Source organism: Mus musculus, chromosome 13 (assembly GCF_000001635.26).
Source record: "Mus musculus strain C57BL/6J chromosome 13, GRCm38.p6 C57BL/6J".
Taxonomy (NCBI): Eukaryota; Metazoa; Chordata; class Mammalia; order Rodentia; family Muridae; genus Mus; species Mus musculus.
Window position 1 is genome coordinate 98,712,539 of NC_000079.6, and position 23,921 is coordinate 98,736,459.

The 23,921-nt window shown below is 41.4% G+C and overlaps 1 protein-coding gene and 1 long non-coding RNA gene across 7 annotated transcripts in view; both read right to left on the reverse strand.

Moving 5' to 3' along the window:
* Positions 1-538: 538 nt before the first annotated feature.
* Gm9465 lies at positions 539-5,732 on the reverse strand. 2 transcript variants are annotated; one of them, XR_382805.2, is made up of 3 exons: positions 4,160-5,732; positions 3,897-4,046; positions 696-1,029 (listed from the first exon to the last, which is right to left on the reverse strand). It is a non-coding gene; the product is annotated as a predicted gene 9465 (long non-coding RNA). The 2 variants fall into 2 exon arrangements; XR_382804.2 differs by having other exon boundaries at positions 539-1,029; positions 3,897-5,732.
* Positions 5,733-10,867: 5,135 nt separating this feature from the next.
* Positions 10,868-23,921, reverse strand: part of Fcho2 (FCH domain only 2) — a 93,172-nt gene continuing 80,118 nt past the window's right edge. For 4 of the 5 annotated variants that reach the window (XR_001780779.2, XR_873743.3, XR_001780778.2 and 1 more), the window contains 7 exons: positions 22,481-22,592; positions 19,980-20,135; positions 19,539-19,671; positions 18,239-18,438; positions 17,651-17,715; positions 13,523-13,687; positions 10,868-13,238 (listed from right to left, as the gene is read on the reverse strand). Coding sequence is in view for 2 of the 5 variants with exons in the window: in NM_172591.3 (NP_766179.2) it covers positions 13,216-13,238; positions 13,523-13,687; positions 17,651-17,715; positions 18,239-18,438; positions 19,539-19,671; positions 19,980-20,135; positions 22,481-22,592 (854 nt within the window). In the remaining 3 variants the exon portion in view is untranslated. The remainder of the gene's footprint in view (positions 13,239-13,522; positions 13,688-17,650; positions 17,716-18,238; positions 18,439-19,538; positions 19,672-19,979; positions 20,136-22,480; positions 22,593-23,921) is intronic. The other variant, XM_011244652.3, reaches the window with a different exon arrangement.

The following is a 23,921-nucleotide window of genomic DNA, read 5'->3' on the forward strand; positions in this document are numbered from 1 at the left end:
ACACCGCCTAAGACTCCCACAGAAGGCCCCTCCATGCTCCTGACATTCACCTTGAGTCCAGCAGAATGACCCCAGCCCTGGGCTCATTGCCAGCCTGTGGGACCCCATTCTCAACTCCCAGCAGCCTCTGGGTGCACAGGAGTTAGAGAACCATAACCTTGGTCCCAGCCTGCTCCATTTCTCACAGAGTGGGAACCCCATCTTAGGCTACGTTCCTCCTCCCTTGAGCCCGTGTCAGCATCCTGCAAGCCCAGTGCTGCAATGGCAAAGAGGAAGGAATATAGCCTAGGGCCCCTGTGTTTAGATTCTTCAATCAGCGTTCACACACCAGCAGCGAGGTGAAACACAGACACACACACCCACACATAGTAATTTGCACACACACACACACACACACACACACACACACACACACTACCCACATTCATACACACACAAAAGAAAGCAGAGACCTCAGTCGAGCCAATCCATGTTCCACTACAAAAGTTGGTCCTATGTAACACTAAAAGCAACTCTGTTCAAAGATGGAGGAGGATTGTATCAGTGAGCAAAAGCATTTTAATTATTAAAGAAGATACAAATCAAAAGTACAAGGACATGTCAGAAGGTGGTGGCGCACACCTTTAGTCCCAGAGCTAGGAGGCAGAGGCAGGCAGATCTCTTGAGTTCAAGGCCAGCCTGATCTACAAACGAGTTCCAGGACAGCCAGGGCTACACAGAGAAGGCCTGTCTCAAAAAAACAAAACAAACAAACGAACAAACAAAAAGTACAATGGCTAGTGTTGGTAAGAATGCAGTGTTGGTGAGGCTGCAGCGTTGGTGAGGATATGCAGAAACTGACTCTCTTACACACCACCGTTCGTGAGAATGTCAGCCTGTGCAGGTAGGAGACAGCAAACAGAGAAGCCTTCCCTGGAAAGCTCTTAGGAAATCTTGCATGGCAGTTCTTGTTAAGGAGCATGCACAGGAAGGCTCTTTCTTCACGGTTCCATTTTATTAGAGTTCCACTTCGGTAGACGGTTTTCACACCTACAAGGGAATGGTATTCAGCATTTAAAAGGAAAGGAATGTGGACACATGCCATAGCATGGATGAACTTTAAGAGTGTGATGTGAAGTAAAAATAAGCCAGACACAAATGCTGGGATTAAAGGCATGTGCCAGCCTGGTCTACAGAGCTAGTTCCAGGACAGCCAAGGCTACACAAAGAAACCCTGTATTGAAAAACATGAAGAAGAAGAAGAAGAAGAAGTCACAAAAATTAATGATTCTACCTAAATGAGGCTCTTAGAGTAATGAAACTCACAGTGTAGCATAATGGTTACCAGGACCAAAAAAAAAAAGGTGGGGGGGAGACTTTTCAGTTAATATGTATTTTCAAGAGTGTATTAACTATGGATATAGGCATGGTGGTAGCCATACAGCATTGTGAATGTGTTTCACACAGTGAACTATGAATGAAAAAATACTATAACACATTTTATATTATGAATTTTGCCAAAACCACAACAGAAATCTCTGTAATGGAAAGGGTGGAGACTATGGACTCTGGGGCAACAGCGTTCTCCTTCCTGAGTATGTGTCCAGTTACCCTGGACAGCCACACGGGGAAGGTTCTGAGGAGGGCTCCTTGGATGGCTCCGGCACCGGCCATGTTGTTCTAATCCCCCACTGGTCCTTAAAGAATTCCATGGAAGCCAGGCGTGGTGGCGCACGCCTTTAATCCCAGCACTTGGGGGGCAGAGGCAGGTGGATTTCTGAGTTCGAGGACAGCCTGGTCTACAAAGTGAGTTCCAGGACAGCCAGGGCTATACAGAGAAACCCTGTCTCGAAAAAGAAGAAAAAGAATTCCACGGGACTGTGGGTTTCCATGGGGCCCATGACATAGGTGGATCTAAAGGGACTGTCTCCCTGTCTCCCTTTAGACTCCTCTCCCCAGAGAACTCTTTGCTGAACTGGCTCTACCTTCTGGCCTGGCAGGACTCAAAGCCCTCACCCTCCTCACTATACTTGGTTCACATTACCAGGAGGTCTAAGTATGAGCGTGTGTGTGTGTGTGTGTGTGTGTGTGTGTGTGTGTGTGTGTGGTGTATGTATGTGTGTATGCATCTGTCTGTCTGTCTGTCTGAGTTGAGTATTATCCAACCCTAAGAGCTTTGCAAAACATTGACCTACATCATAAATAGACAGGGTGGTCAGCTGCTAAGTCAATATAAATAACTTTTATGAAAAAATCATGATGTAATTTTTGGCAAAAAAGAAAAAGTAAAGTTGGAGAAAAATCCAGAGAAGAAGAGTCTCATTGTAATACAATTTTCTATTGTGCTTTGTATGTGGACAGAAAATGTTACCCCTCATCCCCACAGCAATGGACAGAGCTGTGTCACTCCAGCAGTAAGCACTAGCTAGGCACTGAGAGTCTCCATCTACCTCATCAAAGGAGGACTTTTCAATAAAAGCTTGATTTTGTGCTTAGTGACTACCAACATGGGTAGTCTATGTCTGATCAATTATGCTACTCAGAATTTGTACTGACAGTGGGATACAAGAGTATTTTGTTTTTTAATACTTTGGACCTGACATTTATAAGGAAGTTTTTAAAAGGCTATAAAAAAGGTATATGCAACCTTAAAAGGTATACAGTTGCATATACCTTTTTTCAAAATAAAACATGTTTTACATATTTTGAAATATAATAAATATAATAATAAAAGTATTGACTTAATGTATTCATTAATAAATTAATAAATAAAATAAAAATTAAATGTGATGTGTACTAATATAGTAAATATGATGAAATAATGATTAACAATATTACAAAGATAATGCATAGGATAAAATTGAGTGCCAACGAAATACCTAGAAATAAAGTTTTACCATGCTGAAAACATAAAATATTATTTTAAATAATCTGACCAATTAAAAGTAGATTATGATTGTCATGAAATAATATAACTTACAATGTCCACATGTAACTCAGATGACTTCCAGTAGCAACCAAAAATATCTTGCAATGACTAAAATCTACCTACTGCCCACAATCTCACTGCCGGGTGTGAGCAAACACCTCAAACAGATCAAGTCCTGTTAAACACACAGACCGTCATCAAATATTAACCAACAGTTACAAAGCAGTTCACGCAGCATGGATTCCGTGAACTTGCCAACAATTGTCTGGAGGCAGCTACTCGAACATTCCAGATCTGAGTTCTCTCACACTCCCTGGGCTTTGGACCACCAAACATGGTCACCACCACCACCACCACCACCACCACACATGCACACACACACACAGAGACACACACACACAGAGACGACACCACACATGCACACACACAGAGACACCACCACACATACACACACACACACACACAGAGACACCACTACACATGCACACACACACACACAGACATACACACAGACATACATATACACATACACAAAGACACCACCACACATGCACCCACACACAGAGACATACACACAGACACACAGACATTCATACACACATACACAAAGACACCACCACACATGCACACACACACAGACATACACACAGACACACACACACAGACATACATACACACATACACAAAGACACCACCACACATGCACACACACACAGAGAGACATACACACATACACACACACAGACACCACCACACATGCACACACACAGACAGACACACACGCACCAGTCTGGGATATTTTCGTTTTGGTTTGGTTTGTTTGCAAAAGTGTCTGGCTATGGTGCCCAGCCTGGCCTCAACTCCTGGGTCACCTTTCTGTCTCATTCCCAGAAGAGCTCCGCTGCCCACCCGCTCTCCCTTTTCAGTCAGTGTGTGGGAAAATGATTGCCCCAGAGACCCCACAGTTGGCACTCATTGCAGCACTTACTATTAACAGGCCAGTCTTCACCCGTAACTATGGCAGTTAGCCGAGTCTCCGATGTCCTGTCAATCATCTGAGCCTCAGGTTGGCTGGAGACTCTGTAGATGCTGTCCCTGGGCTGAGTTAGCGCACTTCCTCACTGATGTCCCATGGCACCTGGGTGACAGTTTAGCGTAGGTAACACACACGTAATATCACAGACTACAGAAGTTTTAAGTAATTTATGAGCATTTTTTAACACTGTCCAAAAATCACTGAGGAATGCTTACCCTGCTGAGCATCTTTAAAAGCAGGAACACTGAATAATAAGATACTAGGCCTTACAATGCCACGATGACACATTAGAGCCCGTGGCATATGCAGCACACCAGAGTGTAAATGCTTTCATTTGAATGTAGGACAAAACTCTGTCAACTTTGACATGAGCAAAGTGGCGCACACTTTTTAAAATTTGCTTTCGGTGTGTGTGTGTGTGTGTGTGTGTGTGTGTGTGTGTGTGTGTGTGTGTGCGCCACCGTGTGCCTCTCCTTGGAGCATGAGAGCTCTCAGAGGATCCAAAGCAGCTTGCTTCTTGAGCGGGATGGACCCTCCTACATCAACTAGCAATCAAGAAAAATGCTCCACAACACTTCTACAGGTCAGCCTGACTAGGGAAGGCCTCAACTGGAGCTCCCTCTCCTTGGGTGACTGACTCTAGTTTTTTTTCCAACTTAACAATAAAAACTACCCAGCACAGTCACTGTTGGCAAAAATTCTGAAGATGACAGAATTATTTTTATTCCATGAAAGAAAGGAAGAAAGAGAGAGAGAGAGAGAGAGAGAGAGAGAGAAAAGACGTCTTTTGAAGGTTAGAATGGCTCCATTGGTACTGTCACACACGCGTTAGACCTGACTTTGGATGCCAGCACGGAGGAGCTACAGGCTGCAGGATGATTCCCTCCATGAAAATCTAAAGGCTCTCTTGGGTCTTGATGGCCAGTGCTCCAGGGTCAGTGAGAGACCCTGTCTCAAAAATAAGGTTGGGAGCTATTACAAGACTTTCTCAGACACTTCAGCGGTTCAATAATAACACAGAGACTTTCATACAGTTTAAAGTTGTAGGCCGTTAGTTGGGGCAATCTCTCAGCTGCTGTTTACACTTAGACTATTCTAGCTTACGACCCCACCATGTGACTAACTCTGTACCTCCCTCGTCTGCTCTGGCTGTGTCTGTCTCTTCCATGTCTGTTTCTGAATCTTCTCTGGCACTCTCTCCGGCAGGAAGTTCTGCCCTTGTACTTCCTGTCCCAGCTATTGGCCCATTGGCTCTTTATTACAACCAATCAGCAGTGAGACAACACCTGATCCATGTCTTTGCTTGCTTGCTTTTAGGAAGGTGAGGAAGGACAAATATTTACCAAATAGAAAACCCAGTGTGGGGCCATAGAAATGACAATACCAGAGTCCTGCCAGCACTTAGTTCTCTGCTAGTAAAAAAATTAACAGTTGAAAATACAGAGATACACTTTTATACAGTGTGAGGAAGGTCACCCCAACAAAGAGAAATTGGGGAAGGCACCCAATATTGACCTTTGGCTTCCACATATGGAACATGGGTTTGTAAGTTTGCAAATACACAGAGAGCCTTTTTTAAAAGTAGGATTTTGAATGCCAGTGGTGAAGAAACAGAGGCAGACATTCTAAATGGGGTAAGAGATCGTGATGGGCAGAACTCAGGGCTTTAAAGAGGGCAGTGGGATTAATAGTGAGTCTGTTCAACTAAAGACAAGCAGGGCAGTGGTGGCCAATTCCTTTAATCCCAGCACTCTGTAGGTAGAGGCAGATGGATCTCTGAGTTTCAGGTCAGATGGGTCTACATAGTGAGTTCCAAGACAACCAGAGCTACATAGTGATACCCTATCTAGCAAGCAAACAAACATGATTATAAAGTATGAAGGAGAGAGTGCCTCACTCTCCACAGAATCAGAAGGGACTACATTCTCGGTAAAGAAATCACCCTGAGCCAGGCATAGTGACACATGCCTTTAATCCTAGTGCTCTTCAGGTGGACCTCTGAGTTCCAGGCCAGCCAGGGCTACACATAGGGAAACCCTGCCTAAAGGGGGAGGGGGAGGAGGAGGAGGAGGAGGAGGAAGATGATAAAGAAGACGAAGAAGAGGACAAAGAAGAAGACAGACAACAAAGACGAAGGAGATGATGAAGATGAAGATGAAGAAGAAACAATTCTGAATATCTTACAATGTCAGAGTGTAGGGGTTTCTCAATGTTGCAAGGCAAGAGAGCCTTTAGATTTTCATGGAGGGAATCATCAGATTTATAGTGTCTAGGACAGGCTGAAAATAGAAGAGGCATCTGGCAACAAAGAGAGCTGTAGGAGGATGTTGCTAACAACATCCTAATCAAAGTGGCAAGTGACCAACACCATCGCCACCCTTCCAACACATACATAGTCCACTCATAGTCTGACATAACCTATAAAATTGTAAAATAAATGTTAAGTTGTTATTTAAAAATACATAAAAGGGTCTGGAGAGATGGCTTACTGGTTAAGAGTACTTGCTGCTCTTGCGGAGGATCGAGTTCGGTTTTCTGAATACTGGGTGGTATGCCTACGAGCTTCTCTGTGCCTCTGACATATCCAGTATCCATGACTTAGCTAGGCCACTTGACCAGATGGGCTTCAACTAGATGAATCTCTTCATCAGGTAAAGGTCTAGAGATTCAGTAGTTAAATTTAAGGCCATCCCTGGGCAACCATGCCTTTGTTAAGCTACAAGGCTGTTCCCTGGTATCTTTCCTAGTATATTCATACAAGGTGTATCTATACAGTTTGGTACTTTAGAACTAAGTTTGCATGTAGCACTGACTGGTCATAGAAGGCAAGCTAGGGTGTTCTTAATCAAATTGGGAACAACACAAGTAGGCTATCATTAGAGCTTCATTTCCTTAATTTTACCATCTCCCACAGGGGTAATGACGACCACGTTTCTGTTGTAATTTTAAAAACATGCTTGCTCCTTTTCGAGAGCTCTGCCTGAGCTCTTTTCATCTCTTGTGGCTAGTGCCACCAACAACCACCCGGGTCTCACTCAGCTTCCATGCTAGCTCTACTGCTTGCCCCTTGCCCGGTGCTGCAACGGCCATCCCACCCAGCTCCTATGGCTAGCTTTGCCAAGCCGCTCTGGTCTCTCTTTGTTCTCTGGCTGATGCTGGCAATGGCCATCTCATCCAGCTCCCTTTAGCCCTGGGGAAGGAAAACACTAGAGACCTATATATTTTAAAACTAACCAGATAACTCAAAGACTGGGTGAAGAATATCGTGCCCCATCCTCTTTGGCCTCCGCAGCCACCTGAGGAGGGTACAAACCATCAGTGCCCCAAGAGATCTACATGTCTGCAGCGTCCTCTCCCTTTCACCGCCTGGTTCGACTCCAATCCTCTCCATCCCCCTCTCTTCCTCTCTGGGACCCCCAAAACCCGCATCCATATCTTCTGCCGTCTTTATTTAGCCAATCAAACAATTAGGGGAACAATTAGGGGAACTTCCCCTACACATTTTACCAAATGGCCACTGCCCAGAAGTTTTCACATAGTTAAAAGATACCTTTACCATACCCAGAAAACAACAGACTCAGTGCCTAAACCACATGAGGCAGAACTAAAGAACTATGCTTTAATGAATCAACAAGGTTACAACAGAGCCACCGTTTGGAGATTTCAAGTCATCTTGGCTGTAGGACAAGGAAATAGAATCTCTTGCAATTAATAGGAATAAGAATGAGGGGTGAGTTTAAAACTTCTGAGAAGGCAGTGCACACCTACACATTTCCAGTTAAAAAATATCCCGGGAGAGCTGGGTAGTGGTGGCATATGCCTTAATCCCAGCACCTGGGGGCTGGAGGGTGGGGTCTTTGAGTCTGATCTTTAAGTTTGAGCACACAGCCTGGTCTACAGAGTGAGTTCTAGGACAGCCAAGGTTACACAGAGAAACCTTGTCTCAAAAAAAAAAAAAAAGTAAAACAAACAAACAAAAATTATCCATGGAGAGTCAGAGGTCTAGGTCAGTGGTAAGGTGACCAGGCACCTAGATTCAATCCTCGCCAGCGATGTCACATGCCCCCGAATAAAATCTTTGCTGGGCACCAATTGGAGCATACAGAGGAGCAGCTTATGTGTGGGACCAGTCCCCTTCTAGTTTCTTCTGAGAAACTAACTTCAGAGTCCTTGATGATATCTAAGTATTTTTCCTTGACTACTCTAAAAAATGCCATGTGATAGAGTTTGCAGTTATTCACATGAAAAGTCAAACAAGAGGTTATTTCTAGGATTTTTATAGCAAAGCAGATAATATCTGGAAAATTTACTGAAGCCATATAAAATCTGCATACCTTGGAATGTTCTACAGGCTACATTACTTCCGGTTAATAACTGAACTCGAAAATATTTGTATTTGAAATCCTCATGTCTCTTACCCAAAGACTTCAGGAAGCGCATAGGCTGTCGTTTCCCTTCCTCATAGTTTGCTTGCCAATAAAACACCTGTTTTCAGAGGTTATTTGCAACCATCTGTTTTACATGTTTCATAAATGTCTTTTCCTTCAGGAGAAAGAAAACCCTGTTCATCCATGTGAATGAATGGAAACGCTTTCCTGCAGAAGCTAGGCTTCCAGGACATAACTTCCAGCTTCTTATTTGAAAACTTGGGCTGGAAAACACCCCAGTCTGGTGGCTCATTTGTATACCCAGCAGTCAGGAGATGAAGGCAGCTGAATCCTACATTCAATGCTAGCCTAGACTACACAGTGGGTTTGAGGCCAGGCGTGTGTGTGTGTGTGTGTGTGTGTGTGTGTGTGTGTGTGTGTGTTTCTACAAACAACAAAAAGAAGTCACTGGTGAATATGCAAGTCTCTTGCTCACCCACTCTGTCCCCAGGACGGCACACGGACACGATGCTTCCAGTCCAGCTAACAAACTGACCGGAGCTTTTCAGTAAGCACTATGAGTGCCTCCAGCGAGGACCCTAAGGAAGCCAAGCCAGAAGCAGCATTGGTGTGGAGACAAGATTCTGAAGACCACTTTAAACTAGCAAGATGGTGAGAGGCCACCTCACCTCAAGCAGGTGCCGTCTGTGTGTTCTGGTCATATTGACATATAGCGAACATGCCTATGGGGGTTTACATACAAACTGGCATGAAGATGAATTGGGGCAAAGTTTGCTTTTTTTCTTATTTGGTTAGCGAGGTTTTTGTTTATTTGTTTGGTTTTTGGGGTTTTTTGTTTTTGTTTTTTTGGGGGGGAGGTGGGGGGTCGGTCCTAGAACTCACTCTGTAGACCAGGTTGACTTTGAACTCCCGGAGATCTGCCGCCTCTGCCTCCTGAGTGCTGCAATGGAAAGCCTGTGCCACACTTGTGCTTTTCATACTTTGTGAAAACTCAAAGTCAAGTTCTGTAAGGGAGCACTACCCTAGCCTAAGCTGGAACCAAGCCCTCTTTGCTGCACTGTTTTTAATACCACCACCAAAAAGCCTCACTATCCTGGTAAGACCAAGTGCAAAGCAGATAATTACGGGAGAGAAGATTTAGCAGAAAAACATTTGTGCAGTTTATGTCAACAGGAATTTCAACCTGCACTCCGCTTCTAAGTGTTTTCTAAAGACACTGTAAATGCACTCATGTGAACAAGCAAGTAAACACGGACAACAGCAAACGTGTATAAAGTGAAAACGGAAGGTGTAACGGCTTGGTGAGGGTTCCATAAAGATATCTGCTCTCAATGTACACACTTACAAAAATAACATGGTAGTGGAAACTTGTAACCCCAACACTTGGGAAGCTGAGGTAGATATGGGTCCTAGGCACTTAATGAGTTCCAGGGCAGCTGTCTCAAAGATAACAAAATGTAATATGGCAATCACTAGCCAGTTGACAATACTGTGGCAGTGTTTCAGAATCAGTAACGGTGGTGGTAGCTTAAATAACAATGGCCCCCTAGGCTCCTGTGTTTGAATGCTTAGTCATCAGGGAAGTGTCAGGACTTAACAAGGACTTGGAGGTGTGGCCTTGTTGGAGAATTTGTCACTGGGGGTGGGCTTTGAGGTTTCAACAGCCCAAGTCAGGCTCAGTGACTTTCTCTTCCTCCTGCTGTCCACAGATCTGGATGTAGGACTCTCACTGCTCTCCAGCATCATGTCTGCCAGTGTGCTGCCATGGTCCCTGCTATGATAACAGACTAAACTGCTGAAACTGTAAGAAAACTGCAATTAAATGCTTTCCTTTATGAGGGTTTTCATGATTATGGTGTCTCTTCACAGCAATAGAGCAGTGAATAAGACAAAGAAGTAGGGTACTGCTGTGACAAGCCTGACTGTGCTAGTTGTTGGTAGAATGTGGACTTTGGGCTTTGAATTAAGAAAGCAGTTGAACACTTTTAAACAGGGCTTAATGGGCCATACTGGTTGGAAAGTGGAAAACAGTACAGAGGGTGATTTGAACTGTGGGGGACCAGCTCAAGAAATTCCAGAGAGGAGTAAGTGGCCTAGAGACTATAGTTTGGCAAAAATGGTGGCTGTTTTTTGCCCTGTCCTAAAAGTCTGCTTGAGACTAAATTGAAAACTTTTGGATTAATTGCATTGGCACAGATTTCAGGACAGCCTAGAATATTGACTCTATTGTGTGGCTATTAATGATCGAAGAGATCATCTGCATATCTATAATGAAAACAAACGAGCTGAGCAAGGAAGCCGACCAAGCCTTCAATGTGAGAAGCATCAGGAGCTTGGCCAGGCCCAGTGTTTATCTAGGAGATGAAAAGTTTAAGGAGAACCTGATACTAACTGGGATAAAGGGAGTGTTGACCTCAAGGCAAGACCCCAGCCAGCTAAACTTCCAACTTGTGAAAAGTCAATCTCCTTCCTCTGCTTGACTGTCCTAACATCTATCATCTATTAAAAGGGACACAAAGGCACAAAGTCAATTGCTAAATTATATATTACATGTTTATTAGGAATACAACTTTTATGTAATATTTACATGTTATGAAAAAAATCAAAAATATTTACAAAATTTTGGAAGATAGATGTGCTCTAATTACAACCCAAAGTAGTAAATAACGATCCTTAAAAGCTCACATGTGTTAAGAGTTCTGTGTTTACAAATTCTTAGTTAAAGAAGCAGCTACAAAGTTATCACTGTACACAAGCAAGAACCAGCTTGCTAGATAAGATAGTCTCCCACTGAATCTACTGGGCCTCTTTTTTTAAATTTTTTTTAACATTAGTGAATTTTTAAATGGAAAAAAGAATCACTATAAACTCATATGGCTTTAAAATTGTAACCTGTACCCAATATAAACTTGCATGTTGACACTCAGTATAAAGGCTATGGGGATTAAGAAAGTGCACAAGGTTAACCATTCCAAGCAGTTTAACATCTCAAGGTAACACCTGATTAAAAACAGACATTGCAGCAGTGTCAAACTTCAAATACTAAAGCATCAACTGCCCAATAAAAGCAGATTTAGTCAGATTTTAGTAAGTGTAATTGTAACTGGCATTTTAAAGAACATAAGAGTTAGAAATTCTAATTTTGCTAGTTAGTAAAGATCAAATTGTCTTATGTCTACCTAAGTCAAACCTAAATTTAGAATTGGAGTAACACTGACTATAAAATGCTCATTTTGTATTACATACTGTGAAAAGGAATAGATTTCTGCTGTGTTTAGTATAGCAAGACGTTATATTAATGTCTAGTAATAGGGATATTATTTTCTGTAAAGCTTAACAAAATTAACAAAATTAGTGTTTTATATAATGGTTTACCAGATATAACACAAGCTATCATTTCCATGAAAAATGAAAAAGACGTTGGTATTTATCATAAATTCCCATTTGTAAATTATGAAACTTTGTCTAAAACATATATTTCTTTTGTTAATCGGAATTTGCTAGAAAGCTACTACTCTGTATGAACAGTTCATTTTCAGAATCTCTTAATCCAATCCTTCACCACTTCACATACTTGACCTATTTTTACCATATGGGAATCTGACAACTTTCTAATTGTTAAAATAAAACAAGTGACAGTACTTCTCTCACTGCTAAAATGAATCTTTTCAAAAAATTATTTATAAAATGCTAGGAAACTTGTGTTTACAACACAATAATGTGTAAATTCTCTTTGATAAGTAGGGTCAAGGGAAATGCTAAATTACAGTTAAAATACCAGTTACCAATTTATCACCACAGTTTCAGAGCTTGTCTGCTTCACGCATTTATAATGAGGTCAATGTTGAATATCTAAAGGTAATTTTATTCCCAGTAAACATATTCCATTAGGCTGATTTGTTTTTCTAGTGGCTACGGTACATCACTAAAGAAATGAGACAGGATTTTTAAGTATAAATTATCTTTTAGTTATTTTGAATTTTCTTCTCAATTACAAGCCAAAAGTATTTTAAAAATTGCAAATATCTTTTAAATATGCTTGAGCACTGTATGAATCTGAATACAAGATCCAGAGTGAGGAGAAAGTGAGGCACATTAATTAACACAAACTAGAGAGGCACATTTCTGGTTTTTGTTATTGTTTTAAAAGGCACACATTATGTAGTCCATATAAAAATAAATTAAATCTACAGCATTAATTCATCAAAACAATCACAACTTCTATAAAGTTAATTAACGCAGAAGTAAGTTGTTCTGCAGTCCTTTGTAAGCTTATTTTAAACACATTGCACTTGAGAATCTCAAAGATCATATAAAACACCATTTACACTTTATTAATATGCTTATGAGAATAAAATTATAGGGATGGTTTTTGTTTGCATACAACTTGGACTCTGGTCTGATTTCCTTATGGCACATAACTCAATTAGATTGAGCTCTGAGTTAACATTCAAAGCCTAAAAATTCACGTTCTGTTTATATTTATTCAACATAAAACTTACGAAACTTCAAAGGTAACTCTGAGTCTAAATACTTATGGAAAGCTAAATAACTTCTGTGCTTGCTCTCCTGAAATGTTAGGCTTGTTACTACATTCTAACCTTTTTAAGAACACAGACACTGAAGATAATAGACTTCATTTTAGTGACAATTTGAATTAATGTGCTTCCAGAATATTGCATTTGATCATTTACTGTGTACAAGGTCATTTCAGTGCTATTTCTTTCAATGACACTTTGAAAGTGCAAGTTAATGTTTGTAGTCAGCTTTCAAAGAGCAAATTTGAAAGACATCATACAAGTAAAAATAGTGTTTGGAAGGAACAGGCGAGGCAGAGTGGCAGGTGCACACTATTCCCTTGAGAAAACCGCATTCGGGGTCCATCAACAATCTGCCAAGTATCGTCCTAAAAAACACCAAGCAGACCATTAATTACAATTTCAAATATACTCAAATGGCCACAATGCTTTTTGTGGTTACAGACACCGAACTCTAGTTCCAGCCTGTCACTGACAAGTCATTATAATCATATCTATGCTGATAACAGAAAACACTCTATCAAGACTGCCTCTACCTGACAACTTGTGTGTGTGTGCATGTCTGTGTAAGGTGGAGGGGGGGAATATTCCATGCTTTTAAATTATAAACTGCTAGAGCACCAGTGTTCTCCATGTTCCCACACTTACTTACCAGTGGCAAAGCGCTTCTTTACTAAGGAAAGTCTATAGCCAGTACCCACAAGCTCAATATCCACTCCTGAGAGCGTATTGCCCTCACTGAGGAATTGCACTGCCAGTGTTGTAGGTTTGCTGGGTCCTTCTGAAAGATCAAATTTTGCTCTGAGGGATCCAGAACCTGCAAAGAAAAGAAGAAAGACCTCATAATGGATAAAATACACTGCACACCAAATAAAGCTAAATGAGCATCTAAGCCAACGGTTCTCAACCTCCCTATGCTTCAACCCTTTAACATGGTGCCCTCATGTTGTGGTGACCCCCAACCATAAAGTTACCTTTGTTGCTACTGTTATAAATCATAATATAAATATCTGATATACAACCTCTAGATGGGTCTCAACCCACACATAGGTTGAGAACCACTGGTCTAAGCTAAACTTACTAAGCCAATGGTAAATTCTTAAGATGCATGTAGTAAACAAACCATTGTCCTGTTTGAAATCAAATCTTATTCAGTGAGCCGGAATTTGCACTATATAATCTTTTTTTCCCCAGTTAAATGTAGAAGCGCTGTCTGCATGTACACCTACATGCCAGAAGAGGGCATCAGATCCCTTTATAGATGGTCATGAGCCACCGTGTGGTTGCTGAGAAGTAAGCTCAGTTAACTGCTGAGCCATCTCACCAGTCCCCACTAAGAAGTCTTCATCTATCCTTTTCCTAACAGTAATGTTCAAAGATGGATACTACTTAGATAGATGCCTGTGATTCATTCATGTTAAAGTGAGTCAACAAAGATGAAGGAAGGCACAGAGGACAGCACACAGGAAACGCTGGGACTGGGGGGTCCACGTTGGGGACAGACTCAGGACAAGACAAAGTAAAGAGAAGTGAGTGCTGAATACCAGACCATGCAGTCCAGGGGGATGAAAGGGAGGGATGGGAGGACGGCATCAGCCTCACTATTCCATACTCGTCTTTACTTATTAGCACCATGCTCTCTCTCACCAACCGAGCTAAATGGATGGTCACATCTTTTTAAATTTTACTCATACAACATTACCCCTTAGGTATACTGTAAGTCTTTCTTTCAGATATAGTCATTTGTTCAATGCATCCTGTAGGAGGTGGTTCTGATGTTTTCATCAAGAATCTGTTCATTGATCAATAAAGATTCTAGCAGCCAATGAGCTGGGCACACACGCAAGTTTTCCACTGGCAGGCTAGCAGACACAGGAGAGAGGACTAGAGAGTCACCATGCTTTGGAGGGAAAACAGACACCAGCCATGTGAGATCTGCAGTGGAATGGCCATTGGCTGCTTCCCTGACTGGGCCTGCGGTAGCAGGAAGGAGTTTAGGAAGGCAACTAAGGGCAGATTTAAGGTGCTGAGCTGGGAGTGAAAGGAAGGGTGCGATAGCTGAGAGAAGCTTAAAAGAGCCCGGCCACTGAGCTGAAGTATATATAAAAAAGCTAGTGTGTGTGAGTGTGTGTGTGTGTGTGTGTGTGTGTGTGTGTGTGTGTGTGTCCCAAGGATCCAAGGGAACCTGGCAGGGCAGGTAGTGCGGTCCACGTGGAGCGTAAGGCAAGGTAGTAGGAACTACACACTATAGTATCCCATTCTGATTACAGTACAAGTAGGCACTCAGTGACACTAATGAATCTGATAAATGGTGTCTGAAAACACACGTTTCTACTGAACATTATATACCGCTGGGCATGCCGGGGTGCACTTTAGGCAGAACAAGGCACCGGGATGGAGAGAAACCTGTGAGAACAGACTTAAGAGAACCACACCTATACCACAGTATCTGGAGAACAGGACAAAGTGGGGAACACTTGCAGATGAGACTAGAATAGTAGCGAGGACCAGGCCACAATCAAAAGTTATGACATAACAAAGGTAACACCCAAGGGAAGACAATCTCAGACTAATGTCCTAGAAGAGAGGGGAGGCGATAGATGCAAAGTAAGGAGACCAACTGCAAGGCAATACAACATTTTATCAAGGCTCTAGGTGACAGGAAAGAGGGTCTGCAGTAGGGCCAAGGCAAAGAACACACTATTTAAAAGGAAAGAAAGGAGAAGTCTAGAAGGGTTTCTAACCTCATTTAACTTGGGTTAGGAAAAGGTTTCTCAACCAGAGTGCCATGATCCCATTGAGAGTCAAACAACTTCTCACAGGGGTCGACTATCAGACACCCTGTGTATCAGATATTTACATTATGATTCATAACAGTAGAAAAATTACAGTTATGAAGTAGCAATGAAAATAATTTTATGGTTGGGGGTCATTACAACATGAAGAAATGTATTAAAAGGTCTCAGCATTAGGAAGGTTGTTCGGGGAAGTAGACAGACTTGCTCAGTAGCAGCAGTAAGACATTTTAATCCCCCTATATAAAGTTCAACACCACAGAGAACTAGGGAATAAAGTATTGTAACTGGTCTGCCCTCCACTCTCATGCCTGGTGATGCACATCACAGTGCAGAATGTTTAACCATTATCCACAAGGCTCTGCAAGTCGTACACTTGATCAATAACTTAGCTTTGTAAAGCCGCGCGGCCAGCGCCTTCGAGGAGCAGCCCCACCCCCACCCCCACCCCCCTTAAGCTTTACAACTGTCTCCTGCTCCTGTCCTGGGCACTGAGATAAAAGAGAAACTTTGTTACAGGGTTTGAATCTAGGTCTTTCTTTGTAAAGGTTTAACTGACAACATCAAAATCACATATATAAAATTCTCCCATTTCCTCACATAGGACTTTTTTATACCTGAATAACAGTAGGAAAAGTACTAAATACGTGAAGAGAATACATGAATCTTGTTTTTGAGAGAACAAATTCCTTTTCTGGTGTATTTACAATTATCACATGCCTTTTAAATAGAGGAACAAGACATTCTCTTTTCCTTGCTGGTTGGCTGTAAGCCTAATACACAGGATTTCTGATTTACTTTCAGTCTAAGTTAAAAATTTCAGTGTGGTTTACAAAAAATTCTATGGTAGGAGAGAAGTCACTGAAGCTACTGACTAAAATGCTACCTGTAAGTACTGAACAACAGAAGGAACTTCAGACCAGCTTGGTTATCTCTCTAGAGCAAATCTGATCCTGCATAAGAGATATAAATAAAGAGACAATCCAGAGTTGCTGATGGTCCTTTGTATAGAAATACTAAAGAAGAAAAACCACTGATATTCTCAAAATATTCAAAATGAAAAAGCTGAACAAAACTGGAAGAGCTAAAGCAGTTGCTCAGTAAGAAGAATGAGTGGAGGCTAACTAAGAAGATGGGCTCTCTCTTACTAAGAGAGACCAGGATTACCTCATTATAGGGAGCTGGTTGTCATGGAAACTGTACACTAGTTTTAAAGATACAATCTGAGAGGAGATACTGGAGTGATAACTAGCCATATGGTGAACACAGACAGATGCAGTCAGTAGGAGACAATAAACTTGTTTCTCCTTAAAACTGCCACACAGCACTGAAGATTAATGTTAACTCCAAAGGAATGAACAGAAAGGCTCCCTCAGCAAGACAGACAGACAGACAAGCATTCTGTCAAAGTCATGTTTCTATGTAACTGCAGAGGGGAAAGCAAAGGCACCCCACTATCAGAATAAGCTCAATCACTTGCAATTATCTGAGCTATCTATGGGGAGAGTTCTGTTCTGTTCTGTTTTTTTAATTCTATTACTAAGCATTTCTCTTATGTAACTAGAAGCATTTATCTTGCAGTTATACAATTATGTTATTTTTCTTACAGAGAAGAATAAAAACTGATCTGAATCTCTGCTTGTACATTCTTATGTAGGGTATTAACTTCCACCTAGTGGTCAGTTCTAGAATTGAAACATGAAAATCCAAGAGGAAACTTTCCAGTGAATAAGCCTTAAAAAAAAAAGAAAAGAAAATCAAAAACAAGAACAAAAACCGAAGGCAAGATAAGATGTCTCAGCAATGCCTTACCAAGCCTCAAAACCTGAGTTCCATCCTCAGGACCCACAAAGTGGAAGAAAGAGGACTGACTACTGCAAGCTGTCCTGTGATCACACCTGCATGCACTCATACACATAATAAGTAAAGGTAGAAAAAACGGCCGGGGGCGGGGCAGCAGAGTCACAGAGGGAACACACCCTTACCTCCACTGTCTGATTTCTCCGAAATCCCAGATAATTTCCAAAAAGCTTTCATTTGCTCTGCATTCCTGTAATAAGAACAAGTATCTTCAAATTCAGTCTCTTATGTATCTAATACATGAATGGACACTCAATAAATGCACCTCAAATATTTTTATTGTAAAAACTATAGTATCTGTTCGGAAAAGGATGTAGAACTCTCTCCTCCTTCTCCAGTGCCATGCCTACCTGGAGGGCTGCCTTGATGATATGGACTGAACCTCTGAACCTGTAAGCCAGCCCTAATTTAATGTTGTCCTTTAGGAGTTGCCTTGGTCATGGCGTCTGTTCACAGCAATGGAAGCCTTAACTAGGATACTGTTCTTTAAATTCTATGCAGTCATAGCAACGGGCCTGCCACTGGCACGTGCAGGAGTTGGAGGATCTCCTCTACCTGGGTCCTCAGGTTTACTAAGGTCATCAGGTTTGCATGGCAATCACTTAACGCACTCACTATGCCACCTCAGCAGCCCAATTGTTAACTTAAGAGCTTAGAACTGTTGCAGCTGGAGACAAACAGAAATGCAAAGGATGACTGCAAAGATAGTTTACCATATTGCAGGAGGAAGGGACTGCATATTTGTGACACCTCCATCCACGGGAACCACCACCTGTATGTTGGAAAGCACACTCGGAGCGACCATAGCTTCTGGGTTGTACTTATAATCCACTCTCAGATCTGTGGTGCTGGCACTACATTTCCAGTAGGTTGCAAGATTTAGAGGAGTGGACTGAATGCCATTTGATGATACCTTTAAAAAGAATCAAGCAAATAACTGTCTTTGCCTGCAGAGTCTACAAGGCATGTTCATAACACAAACACTTAAGCCTGTGAATCTGCACAATCACAGCTGCGCAGCAAGGAGAGCGACTGTTGCTAGGAAAACACTCAGCTCAGAGGACCAGGAGGTAGGGTTACTGGTAAACTGCCATGATGCAGTACCCCAGGATCCAACTACAGGAAATCTGACTTACAACACAGTAGGGACAGCACCCAGAAACCAGCACTCTATTAAGTAATTTTTTATTATTTATTTTTATAAAGTCTAAAGCCTTTCAAAGGATTCTAAGAATCATCACTAATTATATATAAAATTATAAAAACTTAGATATACATCAGTGAGAAAAGAGGGATCCCATGTGGATCCCAAAGCCTAGAATTAATACACTTCTAACTTCCAATATTCAGTAACTTTAACCATAGTGAATGGCATGATTCCTCCTGACTCTCCAGCTTCTTTCTCAACGGGCTCCCTGAAGCCATTTTCTTTTGTCCAGACCCCTTTCCTTCTAACCTAACAATATTTCTTACTGATCATGCTTACCATCACCTTGTCCCAACGCTTAACAAGCACTAATTACATATGTTTCTTTTAGAAACACAAGTTATTTTAGTATCACTACACTATTAAAAATTCAAACATGAATAGAAAATAGAAAATTTGTCTCTAGCATGGGTGTGCATGCATATGTGTGTTGCCAGGAATTAAACTCTTATCTAACAGTAATAAAAACTCTAGAAACACTTAACTACGGTAGTATTAATAGAAACTATAATTGTCTGCTACATTAAACTTTGGTTGACTGCTTTGGCATTTCTTTATGAAGAACAATGATACTGGAATTTCCAGGCTAAATTCATGTACTACTATTTACTCAGTAGTTTAGTCACAAATACATGGTAAACACTTGGTCGTGGCTGAAAGTCATTAACATATTCTCAATTTCTCAAACAATCTTGCGCTCTTGGAATGGACCTTGTTTGGCTCTGACATTTTATTCCTTTAGTGTTCTGCCAGATTCCACTCGTTTCTATGTAAATTTAAGGTTGTCACGTTGACAGGGCACTCACCTGGTATTTTAATACATCTACATTATAATAAGAAGCAGCTGGATTTTGTTCTGATAGCTTCTTGAGGTAGATAGTAACAGCTTGCATGTTCATCCAAAAATCTTTTGTGTTGGAATCACACTGTGATGGATCACTGCAAGTGTAAGAAACATTGTTATTTGACTTATCTTTCTCTTTCCTTTATTTACTCAGTGACCTGGGAAATATTATTAGAAATGAACCCGAAGGTGGGATGAGGGAGAACTAAGAAGATGAAGAACAGAGCACAGCAGTTTCCCTGAAAAACAGCTAGCAGAACTAACAGGAAACAAGAGGCTAGCAAAAAGCTGCTTTCCTGTAACAAAGACCGTTGGCATTGTCCTCAAAGTCCACATTATTTCACAGAGCAAACCTTCTTAAGAAGAGCCTTCAATGCTAATCTTAGCAGCACGGCACACTAACCTGAACACAAGCTGGGAGTTTGGAAGGATCTGCTCCAGCCTGCTGATGTTCTTCACCCTAAAGCACAGCACAGCTGGGGAGGGGTTGCTGGTGAAGACTTTAATAATCCCACTGGGAAATGATATTGTCACGTCTCCCGTGATCTTCACAATACACCTGACAAGGGAAGACATTGGCAAGTTCTTAGATAAGACGTTCTAATCTCTCAAAAGTATGCTTGGCTATAAAGGTGTGTGTATACATACATGTATCTATGTAAGCATACTCACACACATATATATTTAAATCCTTTATTATAACTAAGGTAAATTAGTCTTAGAAAACTATAAACATAGGATACTTCTTTGTGTGTGGTAGCCATCCTTGGAAGACCTGTAGGGAGTGCTCCACTGGTAACACCATCACTAACTCCTTGCAGATAGTTTCTCCTCTTGAGCCCTCTGGGCTTGGTGTGATGGCTGCTCTTGTTCCGTTTCTTCCATTGAAACTCATGTTCATAAGGTACTGTTTAGATCCCCCGCAGACCATCCTCAGCGGTCCCTGGCTCACTGCCCCTCTCTTTGCACCACTATTCCAGCATAATTTTTTGTAAAGCTAACTATCCATCCAGATGACCCTTTCAATGTCCGTCATCACCTAGCTTTTCAGTGTCTTTCTTACAGTGGCTCTGTCCTTGAGCTCACTCAGCCAGGCCACAGTCCCTTCATAGTTTCACAATCCTCACTCATCTACTCAGATTCCTAATTTGTCTAACTCGTCCAATCTATTATCAACCTACTTCCTCACCATCCTACCCCATTTCCATTAGCCTTTTAAACATCACACCCTTACACACCATCTGTGAATCTCCAGGTTCCTCACTAGACACCCTCCTTTGTATAACTCTCCTTACACCTTCACTAAGACTTAGCTCAACAGCCTTGGCTAAATTAGCTTCCTCCCCACATTGGCACAGCTGACTGTGAATGAGAAACGTCCACATGGCCACACCTCTCCCATCTGCTCCCTGAGCGTGATATGGTAATCTGCCCCTGTCTAGTCACTCACGGTTCTACCACCTCAGGGCCTCTAACCTCAGGGCCTCTATTTCTCCTCAAGTCTACACTTACTCAGTGAGCTCCAGAATCATGTGTGAAGCTACCAACTTGTCCACATTAATAGCACTCAACAAGTACTTCAAACCACATTCTAATCTCAACAAATCTTCATAACCACTTATAACTTTTCCTGCTAATATTCAAGTCACCACCATCTCTTATCTGGGTTTCTGCGGCTAATCTTATTTTTCTTGAGTTTAATTCTCCAAAGAACAGCCAGAATATTACAAAACCACAAATAACTTCATGACCTCTCAACTCAAGAGTGTCCACTTGCCATGTTGCCTTACTACAGTTGAATTCCCAATTCCTTACCATGACCTACAACAGCCGATCTGGCCTGGGCCCTCTCTGGATGCATCCTCAACCTTTTCCTATGCAGTGACCTACCTCCCTTCACCGTCTCCTGAGTTTTCCAAGCATGCCTTTACCCAAGATCCTCTCCCAAGAGTGAATGGTTTGCTCCACTGTATTTTTCAAATAGCTGCTTAAAATCTCCAAAAGCTTTTTTCCCTACTGTAATTTTCCACCTTCATACGCCCCTCTTAGTAACATGTATCAATGCATACTCTATCTGCTTCTCCGATGTTTTCTTTACTATAATGCAAGCTCAGGAGACCTCTGTTTTCTGAAGTAGCTTTAGTACTTATCAAGAGACTTACTAGTGTAATAGTGCACACCTGTAATACCAAGCAGTTGGAAGGCAGAGGCAAGTGGATCTCTGACTTCCAGGCCAGCCAGGGGCACACAGAAAGACCCTGTCTCGTGAATAACCAAAACAAACGAAGGAAGGAAGAAACGAGGAAGGGAGGGAGGGAGAAAAAAAAGGTCTTACACATAGTGAGCGCTCAAGTACTTTGTGAATGAATATATGCTGAATACTTTAGTGAGACAGTAGGAATGGAGGCTGGAAATAGCTTGGAAAATAAAGAGTGCTTGCTGCTCTTATAGTGGACCCAAGTCCAGCTCCTAGCAGCCACATCAAGCAGTTCATTCCAGTTCCAGGGACTCCAATGCCCTCTTCCAGCCTTTGTGGGTAACATACGTGTATTCAGGGGAGCATATACACATCAAACAAAAGCAAAGTCTTAAAGCAGATGTAACTTTTCTCAAAAGCAAGATGCTAAAACATGTGTGTAGGAAATGTCTGTATGTATATGTGTGTGTGTGTGTATATATATATATATGTGTATATATATATATATATATATATATATATGTATATGTATGTGTGTATACACACACACACACACACACACACACACACACACACACACATACGCACACACACACATATAGCCAACTACACAAAAAAAAATATCAAAGAATAATTTAAAATTTACCACTAAGCCCCAATTCCTGCCCCACACCTAACACAAGTGCTGATGTATATTTAAAACTAACTTGGTAGGATCTGCTCCTTTAAAGTAGGCGTTGACAGATTCTGTAAGGGCGATTGCCACAGGTAAAGTGTCCTGGTTTCCAAGGCTGACCGGGCTGGGACCCCGTGATACACCTAGAACAGATATAATTCATTTGTTAAATCATTCTAACATACAAATACTAAGAGTCATACCATAAATACCGGACAGATTCATGTTAGGTTTTCACAAAAGAACTTATTACTGGTTTCAGTAATTCTACAAGTATAAACCTAGAGGTTAAGAAAGACACCAAGAAACAAATTAGAACATAATGTGAAACACACACACATAAGTCCAGAAGGCTATAAAACTGACTTTTAAGACACAGGATGGTTAAGAAATATCAAAAGGTAAAGGCCATTGATTTGAAAAGCTAACGTAATTACTGCAGCCTCCAAAAACCTTCAAATACCAATTTCTTTTATATATATATATAAAATGTGTGAGTGCACTGTCTTCAGACACACCAGAAGAGGTCATCAGATCCCATTACAGATGGTTATGAGCCACCATGTGGTTGCTGGGATTTGAACTCAGCACCTCTGGAAGAACAGTCAGTGCTCTTAACCACTGAGTCATCTCTCCAGCCCAAATATCATTTTTTAATAGGTTTACCAATCAGACACTTCAGGCCATCATGTTAGATTTTTGCTGTTATGTTCCTCCAAATAATAACAGTTCATACCCTACTTGTTACTACAATGCTTTCTAAATCCCTCTTTGATGCTTATATACCCTAACTTAAATATTGTCTGTGTTTGGACCGCTTGGTGTCAGACCTCTGTCAGATTTTGGAGTGTTTCCTATCTTATAGTATTTGCATTATCTTCATCAACCTCCATCATCCCTATCCTAAAAGCTTCAAATCGAAAATGTGTCCCCCCCAACCAAACTGTTTTGAGAATTATCATCATACAGACTTTTGGATTTCAGACTTTCAATTTCTAAATTGCAGGTGTTTATCTTATATTACAATCCCATAGTACTATGCCTGAATAAATGTCTGACACTAAAAATTATTACTTTAAAAGCCAATTTAATTTTCATTCAGTCAAAACACCTTTTGAACTATATCACATAAAGACTGTGATTTTAAAATATAATAAAACACTGAACAAACCTGTGAACTAATTTGATGTTCAGCTATTTTTATGGTCACTGTGGCCAAACATCTGACACAACTCTAGAACAATTATTTACACTGGCTCACGGTTTCACACACAGGGCTTAGTCCAGTGAGGTTGGCCTCATATGCTTCAACAGAGAATCATGGTGGCAAAAGCATGAGGTGGGGATGATAGGAAGCATGGAGAGAGAAAGGGACAGGACCAGGCACAAATAACCTTTACAGGCTAAGACTTACCCTCTGTCTATGTAGGTCCTAGACACTTTGTACTAACTTGCAAAATCTTTCAGTGTCA